Raw genomic sequence first — 14,023 nt, 5'->3', positions numbered from 1 at the left:
CCAGGGGATTTGTTGGCTTTTAGTCATGTTAATTTCTCCGGCACTTTTTCTTTATTGATATTAATTACTTTAAGTTCCTCATTCTCATTAGACCCTTGGTTCCCCACTATTTCTGGTACGGTTTTTGTGTCTTCTACTGTGATCTTATCTGACATCTTTGTTTGCGCAATTCTCCAAAGGACCTCCCCAACAGGCTTTCCCTTGTCTCCAATGTGACCCACATACTCCCCGTATTGCGGCCACTTCCCTATTACGTATTTTTGGAGGAGTCCCTTCCAGTCAAAACAGTCCAAGTCCCTAGGGCTTGGAGATTTCCCTTTATTCGTCATCTTATGTTAATAGCTATGAATTAACCCAAACTCCTGTTCTCTGTGTACTTTTGCCAATTCGGTTTGGCTCGAGTCTCCCACTGACTCAACGGAGAGATTTATTCTTGAACCCACCCCCTGCCAAAATCTGTTCAGCTCGAGTCTCCCGCTGACTCAATGGAGAGATTTATCCTCGAGGCTCACCCAGGGACGCCAACAGTGAAGACAGATACAAAATATTTGTTTAACGTGTCTGCCATTTCCTTATTCCCCATTATAATTTCTCCTGTCTCAGCCTCTAAGGGACCCACGTTTACTTTTGCTATTCTTCTCCTTTTTACATACTTGTAGAAGCTCTTGCAATCTGTTTTTATATTTCTTGTTAGTTTACTCTCATATTCTGTTTTCTCCCTCTTTATCAATTTTTTGGTCATCCTTTGCTGGTTTCTAAAACTTTCCCAATCCTCAGGCTTACTAATCTTCTTGACAACATTAAAAGCCTCTTCTTTTAATCTAATACAGTGCTTAACTTCTTTAGTTAGCCCAGGATGGGTCACTTTTCCCGTGAAGTTTTTGTTTCTCAATGGAATGTATATTTGATGAGAATTATGAAATATTTCTTTCAATATTCACCATTGCTTATCTACTGTCATACCTTTTAATCTAATTTCCCAATCTACCTTCGCCAACTCGTCCCTTGTGCCTATGTAATTGGCTTTATTCAAGTTTAAGACTCTAGTTTCGGACTTAAGTACGTCACTCTTGAACTCAATATGAATTTCTATCATATTATGATCACTCGTCCCCGGAGAATCCCTTACTATGAGATTACTAATTAACCCTGTCTCATTACACAAGACAAGATCCAAAATAGTCTGTTCCCTGGTTGGTTCCACAACATATTGTTCTAGGAACCTGTCTCAAATGCATTCCATGAACTTGTCCTCCAAACTACCTTTTCTAGTTTGATTTGACCAGTCTATATGTAGGTTAAAGTCCCCCACGACTATTGCATTGCCTTCGTTACAAGCTCCTATTATTTCTTGATTAATACTCTGTTCAACAGTATAGCTACTGCTTAGGGGCCTATAAACTACTCCCACCAGTGTTTTCTACCCCTTGTTATTTCTTATCTCCACCGGATCATGGTAAGCTCTCCAATGGCTGGAGTCATACCTGGCACAAAGGTTGTGGTTGTTGGAAGCCAATCATCTCGGTCCCAGGACATCGCTGCAGGAATTCCTCGGGGCAGCGTTCTAGGCCCAATTATCTTCAGCTGCTTCATCAATTACCTTCCCCTCCCCCCCCCCCCCACACCATCAAAAGGTCAGAAGTGGGGTTGTTCACTGATGTTTGTGCGAGTTCAGTTCCATCCCAATTCCTCAGATAATGAAGTAGTCCATGCCCACATGCAGCGACCTTGACAACATTCAGGTTTGAGCTGATAAGTGACAAGTAATATTCGTGCCAGACAAGTGTCAGGTAATGACTATCCCCAACAAGAGAGGGGTTAACCACCTCCCCTTGACATTCAGTGGCATCACCATTGCTGAGTCCTCCGCCATCAACATCCTGGGGGCCACCATTGACCAGAAACTGAACAGGATCAGCCATATAAATGCCGTGGTTACAAGAGCAGGTCAGAGGCTAGGTGAATGCCTCACTTCCTGACTTCCGCAAGCCTCTCTACCACCTAAAAGGCATGAGTCAGGAGTGTGATGGAATACTCTCCACTTGCCTGGATGGTTGCAGCCCCAATGACACTCAAGAAGCTCTACACCATCCAGGACAAAGCAGTCTGCTTGATTGGCGCCCCATGCACTGGCTTAAACATCCACTTCCTGCACCATCGGCATACATAGCAGCAGTGTGTACGATTTACAGGATGCACTGCAGCAACTTGCCAAGGCTTCTTTGGCCGCATTTCCCAACCCCCTGACCTCCACTACCCAAATGGACAAAGGCATCAGTTGCATGAGAAAATCCAAATTCCCCTCCAATTCGCACACCATCCTGACCTGGACATACATCGCTGTTCTTTCATTGTCACTGAGTCAAAATCCTGGAACTTTCCACCTAGCAGCATTGTGGGAGCACCCTTAGCATCCGGACAGCAGCAGTTCAAGAAGAAGGCTCACCACCACCTTCTCAAGGGAACTAGGGATGGGCAATATAAATGCCAGCTATGATAACGATGCCCACATCCCAAGAATGAATTTTTAAAAACGGGTCTTGACGAAATTTGATGGATTCCTTAACAGTGGACCATCAGGAATCATAATGGGGGACTAGCACAATGAGGGACAGGGTTGACAAGGCATAGAGATAGAGGTGAGGGAAGCCAAGGAAATGGGAATACTGGATGGATTAAGATTGGGAAAAGTAGAAAGAAAGGTAAGAAAGCCTGTGAAGATACCCACAAAATTACAATAACAAACAGATATAGGTACTGTCTATCAATGCAGAAGAAAACAAAGTCTTAAAAAAGAAAAAGCAGTTAGAAAAAGAGTATGCTTGGTCTAAAACACTGTTTGCAAATCACAGAGATTGTAATTGTTGGGGACTCTTTGTTTAGGAAAGTGATACTTATGTTTTAATGTCAATGCCAATAGAATGGTGAGTTGTTTACCCAGAGCAAAAATAGTACGTATTGAGGAAAGGCTAAAAGGGATATTGAAGGAGGCCTGGTGGTAGCCCATGTAGGGGTAAACAACATAGGAAAAAGTAATTTAAATCATTTATATAAATAAGTGTTGGGGGGGGGGGGGCGTGGTTGGGGAGAGAGCAGGGAGGAAACCAGATCCCAGGTGAGACAGATCGCAGAGTAGGAAGTGATCAACGGTGGGTGATTTGGAATCATATACTCAATGCAAAATGGTCAAATTAAACAATAACATCTTGCATTTATATAGCGACTTTAACATAGTAAAACATCCAAAGCGCTTCGCAGGAGCATTATCAGACAAAATTTAACTGCACCACATTAGGAGGTATTGGGACAGGTGACCAAAAGCTTGGTCAAAGAGGTAGGATTGAAGGAGCGTCTTAAAAGAAGAGAGAGGCAGAGGTTTACAGAGGGAATTCCAGAGTCTAGACAACTGAAGGTACGGCCGCCAATGGAGGGGTGGAGGAAATCGGAGAGGCACAAATGGCCAGAAATGGAGGAATGCAGCATTCTCAAAGGGTTGTAGGGCTGGAGGAGGTTGCAGAGATAGAAAGGGGCGAGGCCATGGAGGGATTTGAACACAAGGATGAGAATTTTAAATTTGAGGCATTGCTGGACTGGGAGCCAATGTAGGTCAGCAAGCACAGGACTGATGGATGATGAAAATCAGGATACGGGCAGCAGAGCTTTGGATGAGCTTCGGAGGGTGGAAGATAGGTGGCCAGCCAGGAGAGTATTGGAATAGTTGAGGCTTGAGGTAACAAAAACATGGATGAGGGTTTCAGCAACAGATGGGCTGAGGCTGAGGCAGGGGCGGAGATGGGTAATATTACGGAGGTGCAAGTAGGCGGTCTTGGTGATGGAGAGAATATGGAATAAGAAGCACAACTTGGGGTCAAATATAACACCAAGGTTGTGTATGGTCTGGTTCAGCCTCAGACAGCGGCCAGGGAGGGGGATGGAATCGGTGGCTCGGGAACAGAGTTTGTGGCAGGGACCAAAGACAATGGCTTCGGTCTTCCCAAAATTTAATTGGAGGACATTTCTGCTCATCCAATACTGGATATCAGACAAGCAGCCAATACCAAATTAACAGATAATACCAAACTGGAGGGGCAGTGTAATCAATGGAGACGGCTCAGAAGTTACTCAATAAGTTGGATGAAATTTGTATATGGTAGAGCAATGGCAGGTGAAATTTAATGCGCACCAATGTAAAGTATTGCACATAGAAAGAAAAAATAAGGGCACACACACTTCATGAATGGTGTTGAAATAAGGATGGAGCCAAAAGAGGCCAAAGAGTCTAATAGACTTGACGTGTCCAATCAATGGAGAGCAATAAAGAGAATAACAAAACCAATAGAATGTTGATCTTCATATCCAAAACTGTAGAGTACAAGTCAGAGGAAGTCATGATCAAACTGTATTGTGCTCTGATTGGACTGCACCTTGAGTACTGTGTCCACTTCTAATTGCTGAGACACAAGGGGGACATTCAAGTGCTGGAGGAAATGCAGAAAAGAGTAATCTAGTGTCAAAAGTCTGGAGCAAAGACTGGAAAACTTGGACTTTTCAGTCTGGAAAAGAGGCATCAGAGAGATGATCTTATAGAGGTATATGATAGTTAAGGGAATAGAAAATGTAAAAATTTGGAATACTACTTAAAATTAAATTGCAAGAATAGGACAAGTGGACATTTATTCAAACTAGTAAAAGATAAATTTATAGTTGATGTCAGGAAATTCTTCTTTACACAAAAAGTGGTCAAAACGTGTGGAATAAACTTCCTGGATGAATAGTGAAATCTTGTAAGCAACAATTGGATGTTAAAAAGGGAATTTAGAATCATTCTGGATGGATGAACTAAGATGAGCCGAATGGCTTTCTTCATCCATAACTATCTTGTGATCCGTTGGGATTGTTAGAGATGTTTGATGCTGACCTTGGACGTTACAGCTGATCACAATTTCATTTTTAGGGGCGCCAACCTATACTTCTCTCTAAAGATGCAAGGCACAATATTAAAATACATTATTTCAACACATTATTTACTGCTTTGCATGTGTGTTTAAGGATTGGGAGGAGCGCCTGATTCACATTCAGGAAACCATTGATGAATGGTTGAAAGTACAGGCTCAATGGCTATATCTAGACCCCATTTTTTCTTCTGAAGACATTATGCAACAGATGCCGGAAGAGGGACGACTCTTTCAGACTGTGGACAGGAACTGGAAGGATATCATGAGGCACTGTGTTAAGGATCCCAAGGTACATCCCAATGTAAATCTCTACATCAAAGCATGTAGAGGATGGCCAATATTTCTAATATTCTTATTATAGACATTTTGTTTAATGTATGAATAGATAGCAAACTGGCTTCAAAACAGAAAACAGAGAGTAGGGGTTAAGGGTAGCTACTCAGACTGGCAAAAGATGGGAAGTGGTGTTCCACAGGGATCAGTGCTGGAACCACTGTTGTTCACAAATTACATCAACGATTTGGACTTGGGAATCGGGAGTACAATTTCAAAATTTGCGGACAACACGAAATTGGGGGGTGTAGTTAATACAAAGGAAGAATGCGTTAAACTGCAAGAAGACATTAATAAACTTGCAGAATGGGCATGTAATTGGCAAATGAATTTCAGTATAGTTAAGTGTGAGGTGGGTGCATTTTATTAGGAAGAATAAGGAGGCCACAGATTGCTTGGATAATAGTCTAAATGAGGTAGAGGAACAAAAGATCTTGGGGTGCAGATACACAAATCACTAAAAGTAGCAACACAGATTAATAAGGCCATAAAAAAGACAAACCAAGCACTAGAGGGATAGAATTGAATAGCACAGAAGTTATGTTCAACTTGTGCAGAACCTTGGTTAGACCACACTTGGAGTACTGTGCACAGTTCTGGTCCTCATATTATAAAAAGGATATAGAGGCATTGGAGAAGGTACAAAAAAGATTCACAAGGATGATAGCAGAACTGAGCGGATGTACTTTTCTGGAAAGGCTAAACAAGCTGGGGCTCTTTTCTCTAGAAAAGAGAAGGCTGAGGGATGACCTGATGGAGGTCTGTATGATAATGAAAGGGTTTGACAGGGTAGATGTAGAGAAAATAGTTCCACTTGTGGGGGAGTCCAAAACTGGAGGTCAACAATACAAGATAGTCACTATTAAATCCAACAGGGAATTCAGGAAAAACTTCTTTAGCCAAAGAATGTGGAACACGCTACCACAGGAGTAGTTGAGGCAAACAGCTTAGATGCATTTAAGGGGAAGCAAGATAAGGAGAAAGGAATAGAAGGGTCTGCTGATAGGGCTAGATGAAGTAGGAAGGGAGGAGGCTCTTGTGGAGCATAAGTGCTGGCATAGACTATTTGGGCTGAGTTGTCTGTTTCTGTGCTGTAGACTCAATGTAACAATATATTCACCATCATAGGTTCTGGCAGCAACCGCTCTGACAGGATTACTGAAGAAACTGCAAGATTGCAACCGCTTATTGGAAAAAATCATGAAAGGGCTAAATGCCTACCTGGAGAAAAAACGACTCTTCTTTCCTCGGTACACTACTTGCTATGATATTACCAAGCTGTTAAGAGTTTGCTTAGAAGTTTTGAAAATGAATATTATTTTTTGAACAAATAGTAAATCTTAGTTTAGCAAGAAAAATAAAATGATTCGGGCATTCATCTAGAGCATCTATCTTATTCTAGGATTTGCATATTAATCTAAGAAGTCAATATCCAGACTTGCTTCTCAAACAATGAAGTTCCATTTCCGCCACAGACTGTTTTAATCAAAAGAGGTTTGATTTTGAAATTAATTGGTATTTCCAAGTTGAGATATTAGGGGGATTTTCAACTTCTGCCCAAAGTGGGCATGAAATTGGTGGAGTGGTCATGTCACCCACCTGAAGCCAACATCATGGTTCGGGTCTCATCAGCATAATTCTCGCAAGCTACTGAGTGCTCAATGAGCACTAGAAAGCAACTTGCCACACTGGGGGGCAGGAAATTCAGTAGTTCCATGGATGAGCCAAGCTGGAAGTGATCAGTAAAAGGGGGAGGGGAGGAGGAGGCACACAGGTGGGGGGCTCACCCAGTGGCAGGCAGCGGACTGCAGAATTTTTATGGGGCTAGGGAAAGCATTCCTGCTAGGACCCTGCTTTGCACATGTAAGCATCTGTTTCAGGTGGGCGTGCTGTGCAAACATTTACAGGCTCATCTTGACAATTGCATCAGGGGGCCTTGGATGTCCAAGGGGTGCCCGAGGTGCCCTCCACTCATGATTTTCAACGGACTGTTTTTCAGGTGAGAAATAGGTGGTGGCAGTTCAAAATGACTCCCCTTTGATCCAAATAGATATCTAAGTGGGTTAGATTAGAGCTCCTCGTCGTTTCTGATTATTGTAATTTGGCATGGATTTGTACAGAATCAATCTGATGAGGGACAAAAGGAGATGAAAGACCTTGAGTACTCTCTCAGGATTAGAAACATAGCAGCCCAACCTGCCTTTGAAGTATCAAGAGCCATGGGGAAGAAATTCATAAGTATTTCAAGGATTGAAAATGGATTGAGTTTGGTCATCTAAGTTTATAAATAGAACAGTAATTTGCACTACCAGAACCATGTTCTCTGACTAAATAGGCACATACATAAGCATTTGGTTGGCAAAGAAGAACAGCCATAAGAATGGTTTTGCAACAAAATCATTCAAAGGTTTGATATCATTTAACAAAATAATCCTGAGATCCTTGGATTTTTGAACCAACAGCTTAACTGGCTCTGCTAAATAAAACTGGGTCTTAGAGAGGAGATGATGTTATTGAAGACAAAAAAGAATCAGAATAGCTTATCTGAAGGCTTCCTATTTTCAAAACCTGGACCACACTTAGGTATGAAGGGAATGGTTAGGGTGTGGCTCCACATCCACTTAACTACAGAGCATTTGAGAAACTCAAGTCTACTATACATAGTTATACAACTCAGATGCTAGAGGTGTGGCCTTATCATTTAATAAATTATCTATTAACATTGCCTATGTAGATACTTGTCCTCTGGAGTACCATATAGAGTATGGGTGTAATTCTAATATGAATTACATTAAAGGTTTTGCTTTATCTAGGCTGAATGTTAAATAATTAAAATTAGTGCAAAACTCAGGCACAGCTGAGTCATGAAAAAATAGTATTAAGCAGGCAGACAGGAGGATGAAAATCAATTTGGCTAGAGGTAACAACAATTTAATAGTTTGAAGAGGCTGTCTGCATGCTGACACCTGATCAGTATTTTTTTAAAACAGATTTTAAAATCTATATGGGCTGAATGTATTTGTGATAAGTAACTTCTTCGATGACTGTGACCGTGGTATGTTATCCCTTGTCCTCCTTGATCTCTTTGCAGTGTTTGATATGGTGGATCACATCATCTTCTTTCCTTGCCTCTCCATTGTCTAGCTCCTGGGGATTGCCCTGGCATGGTCCCACTCCTCTCTATGCGAACACAGCTTGCACTTCTCCAGCGATGACTTCTGTTCCTGCCCCCATACTGCCAACTCCAAAGATCTATATTTGGTCCCCTCCTTTTGCTCATTACATGTTACCCCTCAGCAATATTATCTATACACAAGGGTTCAGTTTTCTTACGTATGCTGATGACACTCAGCTCTACCTCTCCACCACCTCTCTCAAATATCTCTATGCTGTCAGACTGCCTGTTCGATGTCAAATCATGGATGAGCCTCAGTCTCCGAACTTAACATTGGGAAGGCTGAAGTCATTGGTTTCAGGTTCTGTCATAAACACCACTCCTTTGCTACTGATTCCTGCTCAGGTTAAACCAGATTATGCAAAAGCTTAATGATCTAGTCAACCCTGAGTTGAGTTTCAGATGTCACATCCTATCCATTAGCAAACAGTGTCTTTTTCTACCAATGCAACATTACCCAGCTGTACTTCAGCTCCTCATCTGCTAAACTCATTTGTCACCTTTGGACTTGATTATTCCAATGCCCAGACTTTTTGCTTCCCCATTGTCTACAAACTCCAACTTATGCAAAACACTTCTGTCCATATTCTGTCCTGCATTAGGCCCTGATTAGCTGTCATAGTTCTCAACCTACACTAGCTCTGTGCTCCCCAACATATAACTCATTCTTATCTTCAAACCCTCCACAGCCTTGCTCCACCCTATCTCTGCATTCTCCTCCAATCTTGTATGCCCCCGCACCCTTCGGTTTTCTTGTCTCTGACCTTTTATACATGCCATCTCCCTTCGCCCTTCCACAGCAGGCTTGGTCCCACTCTCTTGAACTTCCTCCCTAAACACAATTGCTTCTCCACTTTTCTCTCCTCCTTTAAATGCCATCTCAAAACACATCTTTTCGACCATTCCTTCAGTTACCCCACCTAATCTCTCCTTTCATTGCTTCGTGTCATTTTCCCAGTCTAGTTCTATTTGTAAAGCACCTTGGGACTTTTTTTTAAGTTAAAGGCACTAGATAAGTGTAAGTTATTGTTGAAACTGTTATATCCTACCTTCTTATTCTTAATATTTCTAGGTTTTTCTTTCTCTCTAATGATGAGATGCTAGAAATCCTTTCAGAAACAAAAGATCCACTGAGAGTCCAACCCCATTTGAAGAAGTGTTTTGAGGGTATTAGCAAACTGGAATTTCTTCCCAATCTGGACATCATTGCAATGTTCAGTAGTGAAGGTGAACGAGTTGAACTAATTGAAAAGATTTCTACTTCTGAAGCTCGTGGTGCTGTTGAAAAATGGCTGGTTCAGGTGGAAGATATCATGCTAAGAAGTGTACTTGATGTCATTTATCGATCACAACAGGTATAATTTAATTTCCATCTTCTAGTGTTGGATCATTTAAATGGGATTAGGATGTTCAGCAAGTCTAGAAATGGTCATCTAAATAATATTTAATTTCTGTGTTCTGTCTCTGTTTTTGAGAAGCTCAAATCCAGTTTCTGCATGGTAAGGCTATAATTAGTTAGGCAAATTTATGTACATATATATATTTTTTTGAAAATGTTATTTCTGATATTTTCTCACTCCATTTTCCAATATTTTTTCCTTCCCTCATCTTGGCTAGTGTCTTTGATGTCCCAATTTTTTTTCTATGCCATATATGATAAATGACTAGCTTATAGTGGATGAATCATACATGGAAGTTTGAATTAAGTTTCTTGAAAAGTTGGTTGATTTTTAATGCTTGAATGATATTTTCTGGTCAAATTAATCTAAATTTGCATATTTCATAGACAATCAATTATACTAGTTACATTGTCTACAAGGACATGATTAATTCAGGATCGCACTATTGCAATAAATATTTTTCATTTCAGTGAACAACCATAGTTAACCAACAACTTGAAATAGCCTTTAAGCTAGATTTACACGGTTCAGCGTTAGTGGCCATTCCTGGAAGCAGACCTTCCATTCCCCACAATCCACGGTGCAACTTTTTCTGCCCTATCAGCAACTTCAAAAATTGTGTTTCTTATTCTGATAGTAATCTGATCATAAATATTTTCATAAATAATCTTTTATTTCTTTGAACTGGAATCGACCCTGATATTTAGAGAAATGTCTTTTTTTCTAAGGATACCGAATTCAGATTCTCTGATGGATTGAGCCATACAGGAAGGTCCCAGGTTCAAGACCCAATCTGTGCTGAGTTAGCTGATCTTAACATTGGTACAACTGACTTCAGTGCCCCTGGGCGATGGAGTAAAATTGGCAGGAATCCTGCTCAATCACTATACAGCTCCCCCTGCTGGAAGTACATTTATGTGTATGGTGAAGACAAGATTCAGCTTGTGTGCGATGCTTCCTGTGAAGGAATAGCATTTCAACACTTGCTGTGAAGGGTCACACATAAATAATGGCCACTTGGATACTGGAGAGTGAATAATACTCATCAAAACTTACCCCATTGTGACAAATATTTACTTTTTGTCTTTGTTAAATTTTTTCATTGTATTATGTATTGCTAGAAACAACATGTATGGGATTAACAACCAAGGCCACACAAAGTATTTTTCAACATAAAATCCATCAGCTCAGACCAGACAAGAGGCTAGAGAGGGCTCCACGTGGTCCAAGTTTCGGGGACAAACAAAATGCATTGTCTAAAGTGTTAATTGTTTAATTGATCAAGGGCCATCACAAACATTTTTGTCAAAGATTGGCTACCCATTCAATATTGTGGAATGACTGTTTGATGTCATGTAATTACAACAGAGGCAGTCGACAACTGCAAAATGGAACAAAGCATCAGGGCTCAGCCTGGAGTAATGGGTTTGATTGACAGCTGTGTCTGAGATTTTTAAGAAGGGGATATGGTCCTCTTTGATGGACAGCTCAGAGGCCAGAGATCTCCAATAATGGTTCTCTGTTATGATCCCTCAGGGGGTCTCTCTATTGTTTCCTAATTATTGGGCAGTAAAAGATACACTCTAGATTGTAGGGAATGGAATGTCTGCTTGCAGGAATGGCTGCTAATATTGTACCTTGTAAAATATCTAGCATAAAAAAACAAAAACGTGACACCCAGCAAAGAATCAATGGCATCAAGGGAGGGACAAAATTGGTAGAGGAAATAGCAAAAAAAATCAAGTGGCACTTACTCACCAATAACCTGCTCACTGATGCTCAGTTTGGGTTCCGCCAGGACCACTCGCCTCCAGACCTCATTCCAGCCTTGGTCCAAATGCGGACCGAGTGTGGCACCAAGGAGCCCTAGTAAAATTGAAGTCAATGGGTATCAAGGGGAAAACTCTCCAGCGGCTGGAGTCATACCTAGCACAAAGGAAGATGGTAGTGGTTGTTGGAGGCTAATCATCTCAGCCCCAGGATATTGCTGCAGGAGTTCCTCAGGGCACTGTCCTAGGCCCAACCATCTTCAGCTGCTTCATCAATGACCTTCCCTCCTTCATAAGGTCGGAAATGGGGATGTTCGCTGATGATTGCACAGTGTTCAGTTCCATTCGCAACCCTCAGATAATGAAGCAGTCCATGCCCGCATGCAGCAAGACGTGGACAACATCCAGGCTTGGGCTAATAAGTGGCAAGTAATATTCGCGCCAGACAAGTGCCAGGCAATGACCACCTCCAACAAGAGAGAGTCCAACCATCTCCCCTTGACATTCAACGGCATTACCATCACTGAATCCCCCACCGTCAACATCCTGGGCGTCACCATTGATCAGAAACTTAACTGGACCAGCCACATAAAAACTGTGGCTACAAGAGCAGGTCAGAGGCTGGGTATTCTGCGGCGAGTGACTCACCTCCTGACTCCCCAAAGCCTTTCCACCATCTACAAGGCACAAGTCAGGAGTGTGATGGAATACTCTCCAACAACACTCAAGAAGCTCGACACCATCCAGGACAAAGCAGCCCGCTTGATTGGCACCCCATCCACCACCCTAAACGTTCACTCCCTTCACCACCGACGCACTGTGGCTGCAGTGTGTACCATCCACAGGATGCACTGCAGCAACTCGCCAAGGCTTCTTCGACAGCACCTCCCAAACCCACGACCTCTACCACCTAGAAGGACAAGGGCTGCAGGCACATGGGAACAACACTACCTGCACGTTCCCCTCCAAGTCACACACCATCCCGACTTGGAAATATATCGCCGTTCCTTCATCGTCGCTGGGTCAAAATCCTGGAACTCCCTTCCTAACAGTACAGTGGGAGAACCTTCACCACATGGACTGCAGCGATTCAAGAAGGCGGCTCACCACCACCTTCTCAAGGGCAATTAGGGATGGGCAATAAATGCTGGCCTCGCCAGCGACGCCCACATCCCACGAATGAATAAAAGAAAAGGACCAGTATGATCTTTGAACAAATCATAGATAGTTTTATGCTGTGCAACTATGAATGAAACCTCTCTTTTTTTATTTCCCACTCTGAATTTGCCGATTTAATTGTGTAGGTTAGATTTAATATGTATATAAAACTTATTTTTCTGCTTCAAGTGCCCCAGCACCATTTTCAAGATAATACTATAACTGAAATGTCACGTCAGTAATGTATTCCTAATCAGGTGTAGAACAATACATTTAAGTTTATAAAAGAAAAATCTATATTAAATAAATGTGAGTAGTATGTCATGTTTGTTGAATTATAACTATTGCTTATGTTCCTATAGGATTACCCGGAGAATAAAAGGACAGACTGGGTGGTAAGTTGGCCTGGCCAGGTTGTAATTTGTGTAGCCCAGATGTTCTGGACCACAGAGGTGGAGAATGCAATCCGAAGTGCATCACAGGTAAAAACTTTCAGAATTGTCATCTCATTGTGGCACGTCCTTTATTAAAAAAGAGATTCTGAATTATTTTCTAATTTTCTCTATGGGAGGGTATTCAGGGTGATGGTGGACTGACACAGTAAGTAGGCGTCATGACATCTACCAGGAATATGGGCACAGACCTGTGTGATTTGCTGGAGATGATCACTGACCAGTAAACATTGATGGAATGGTTACATCTTCACTCCCCCCTCCCCTTTCAGCATTCCGAAGAGATCACTCTCATTTTTTGGGACAGCGGGTGCTGGTATTGGTTTTGCTGTAATCATTTACACCTCCTCAGGACCCATCCTTTGTTTATTTACTTGTCCCATTACAGGCCCCTTTTGCCTTCCACCTTTTTGTCATTTAATCACTCCTGCCCTCCACCCCAGCACAGACCTTTCCTTTGTTCTTCCCTTCCCCCCTTTTCCCTGGATCTGCACTTGCCTAAAAACTATTAAATCTCTAACTTCTTCCAGTTCTGATGAAGAGTCATCGACCTGAAACGATGGGCTCGATTTTCGCACCCGCGATCGGGTGCGTTGGTGGCGGGGGGGCTGCGAAAATCGGGGATTCTCGGGGCGGGTCGGGAGCCCGGCTCCAACCCGCCCACTTCCGGGTTTCCCCACTGACACGCTCACATGCACGCGCAGACCCTGCATGTGGGACTCCCGCCGGCAATTAAAGCCAGCGGGGTGCCACTTAAGGTATTTATTTAGGTATTTCAGGT

At 42.2% G+C, this 14,023-nt stretch overlaps 1 protein-coding gene across 1 annotated transcript in view; it reads left to right on the top strand.

Annotated features, from left to right (window-relative positions):
* dnah12 (dynein, axonemal, heavy chain 12) overlaps positions 1-14,023 on the top strand; it is a 239,166-nt gene that overhangs the window by 76,916 nt on the left and 148,227 nt on the right. The window contains exons 20-23 of the mRNA XM_067998764.1: positions 5,050-5,244; positions 6,417-6,538; positions 9,536-9,818; positions 13,153-13,272. Of these exons, the coding sequence (XP_067854865.1) occupies positions 5,050-5,244; positions 6,417-6,538; positions 9,536-9,818; positions 13,153-13,272 (720 nt within the window). The remainder of the gene's footprint in view (positions 1-5,049; positions 5,245-6,416; positions 6,539-9,535; positions 9,819-13,152; positions 13,273-14,023) is intronic.

Source organism: Heptranchias perlo, chromosome 17, assembly GCF_035084215.1.
Source record: "Heptranchias perlo isolate sHepPer1 chromosome 17, sHepPer1.hap1, whole genome shotgun sequence".
Lineage (NCBI taxonomy): Eukaryota > Metazoa > Chordata > Chondrichthyes > Hexanchiformes > Hexanchidae > Heptranchias > Heptranchias perlo.
This window is presented reverse-complemented; position numbering and strand designations above follow the sequence as displayed.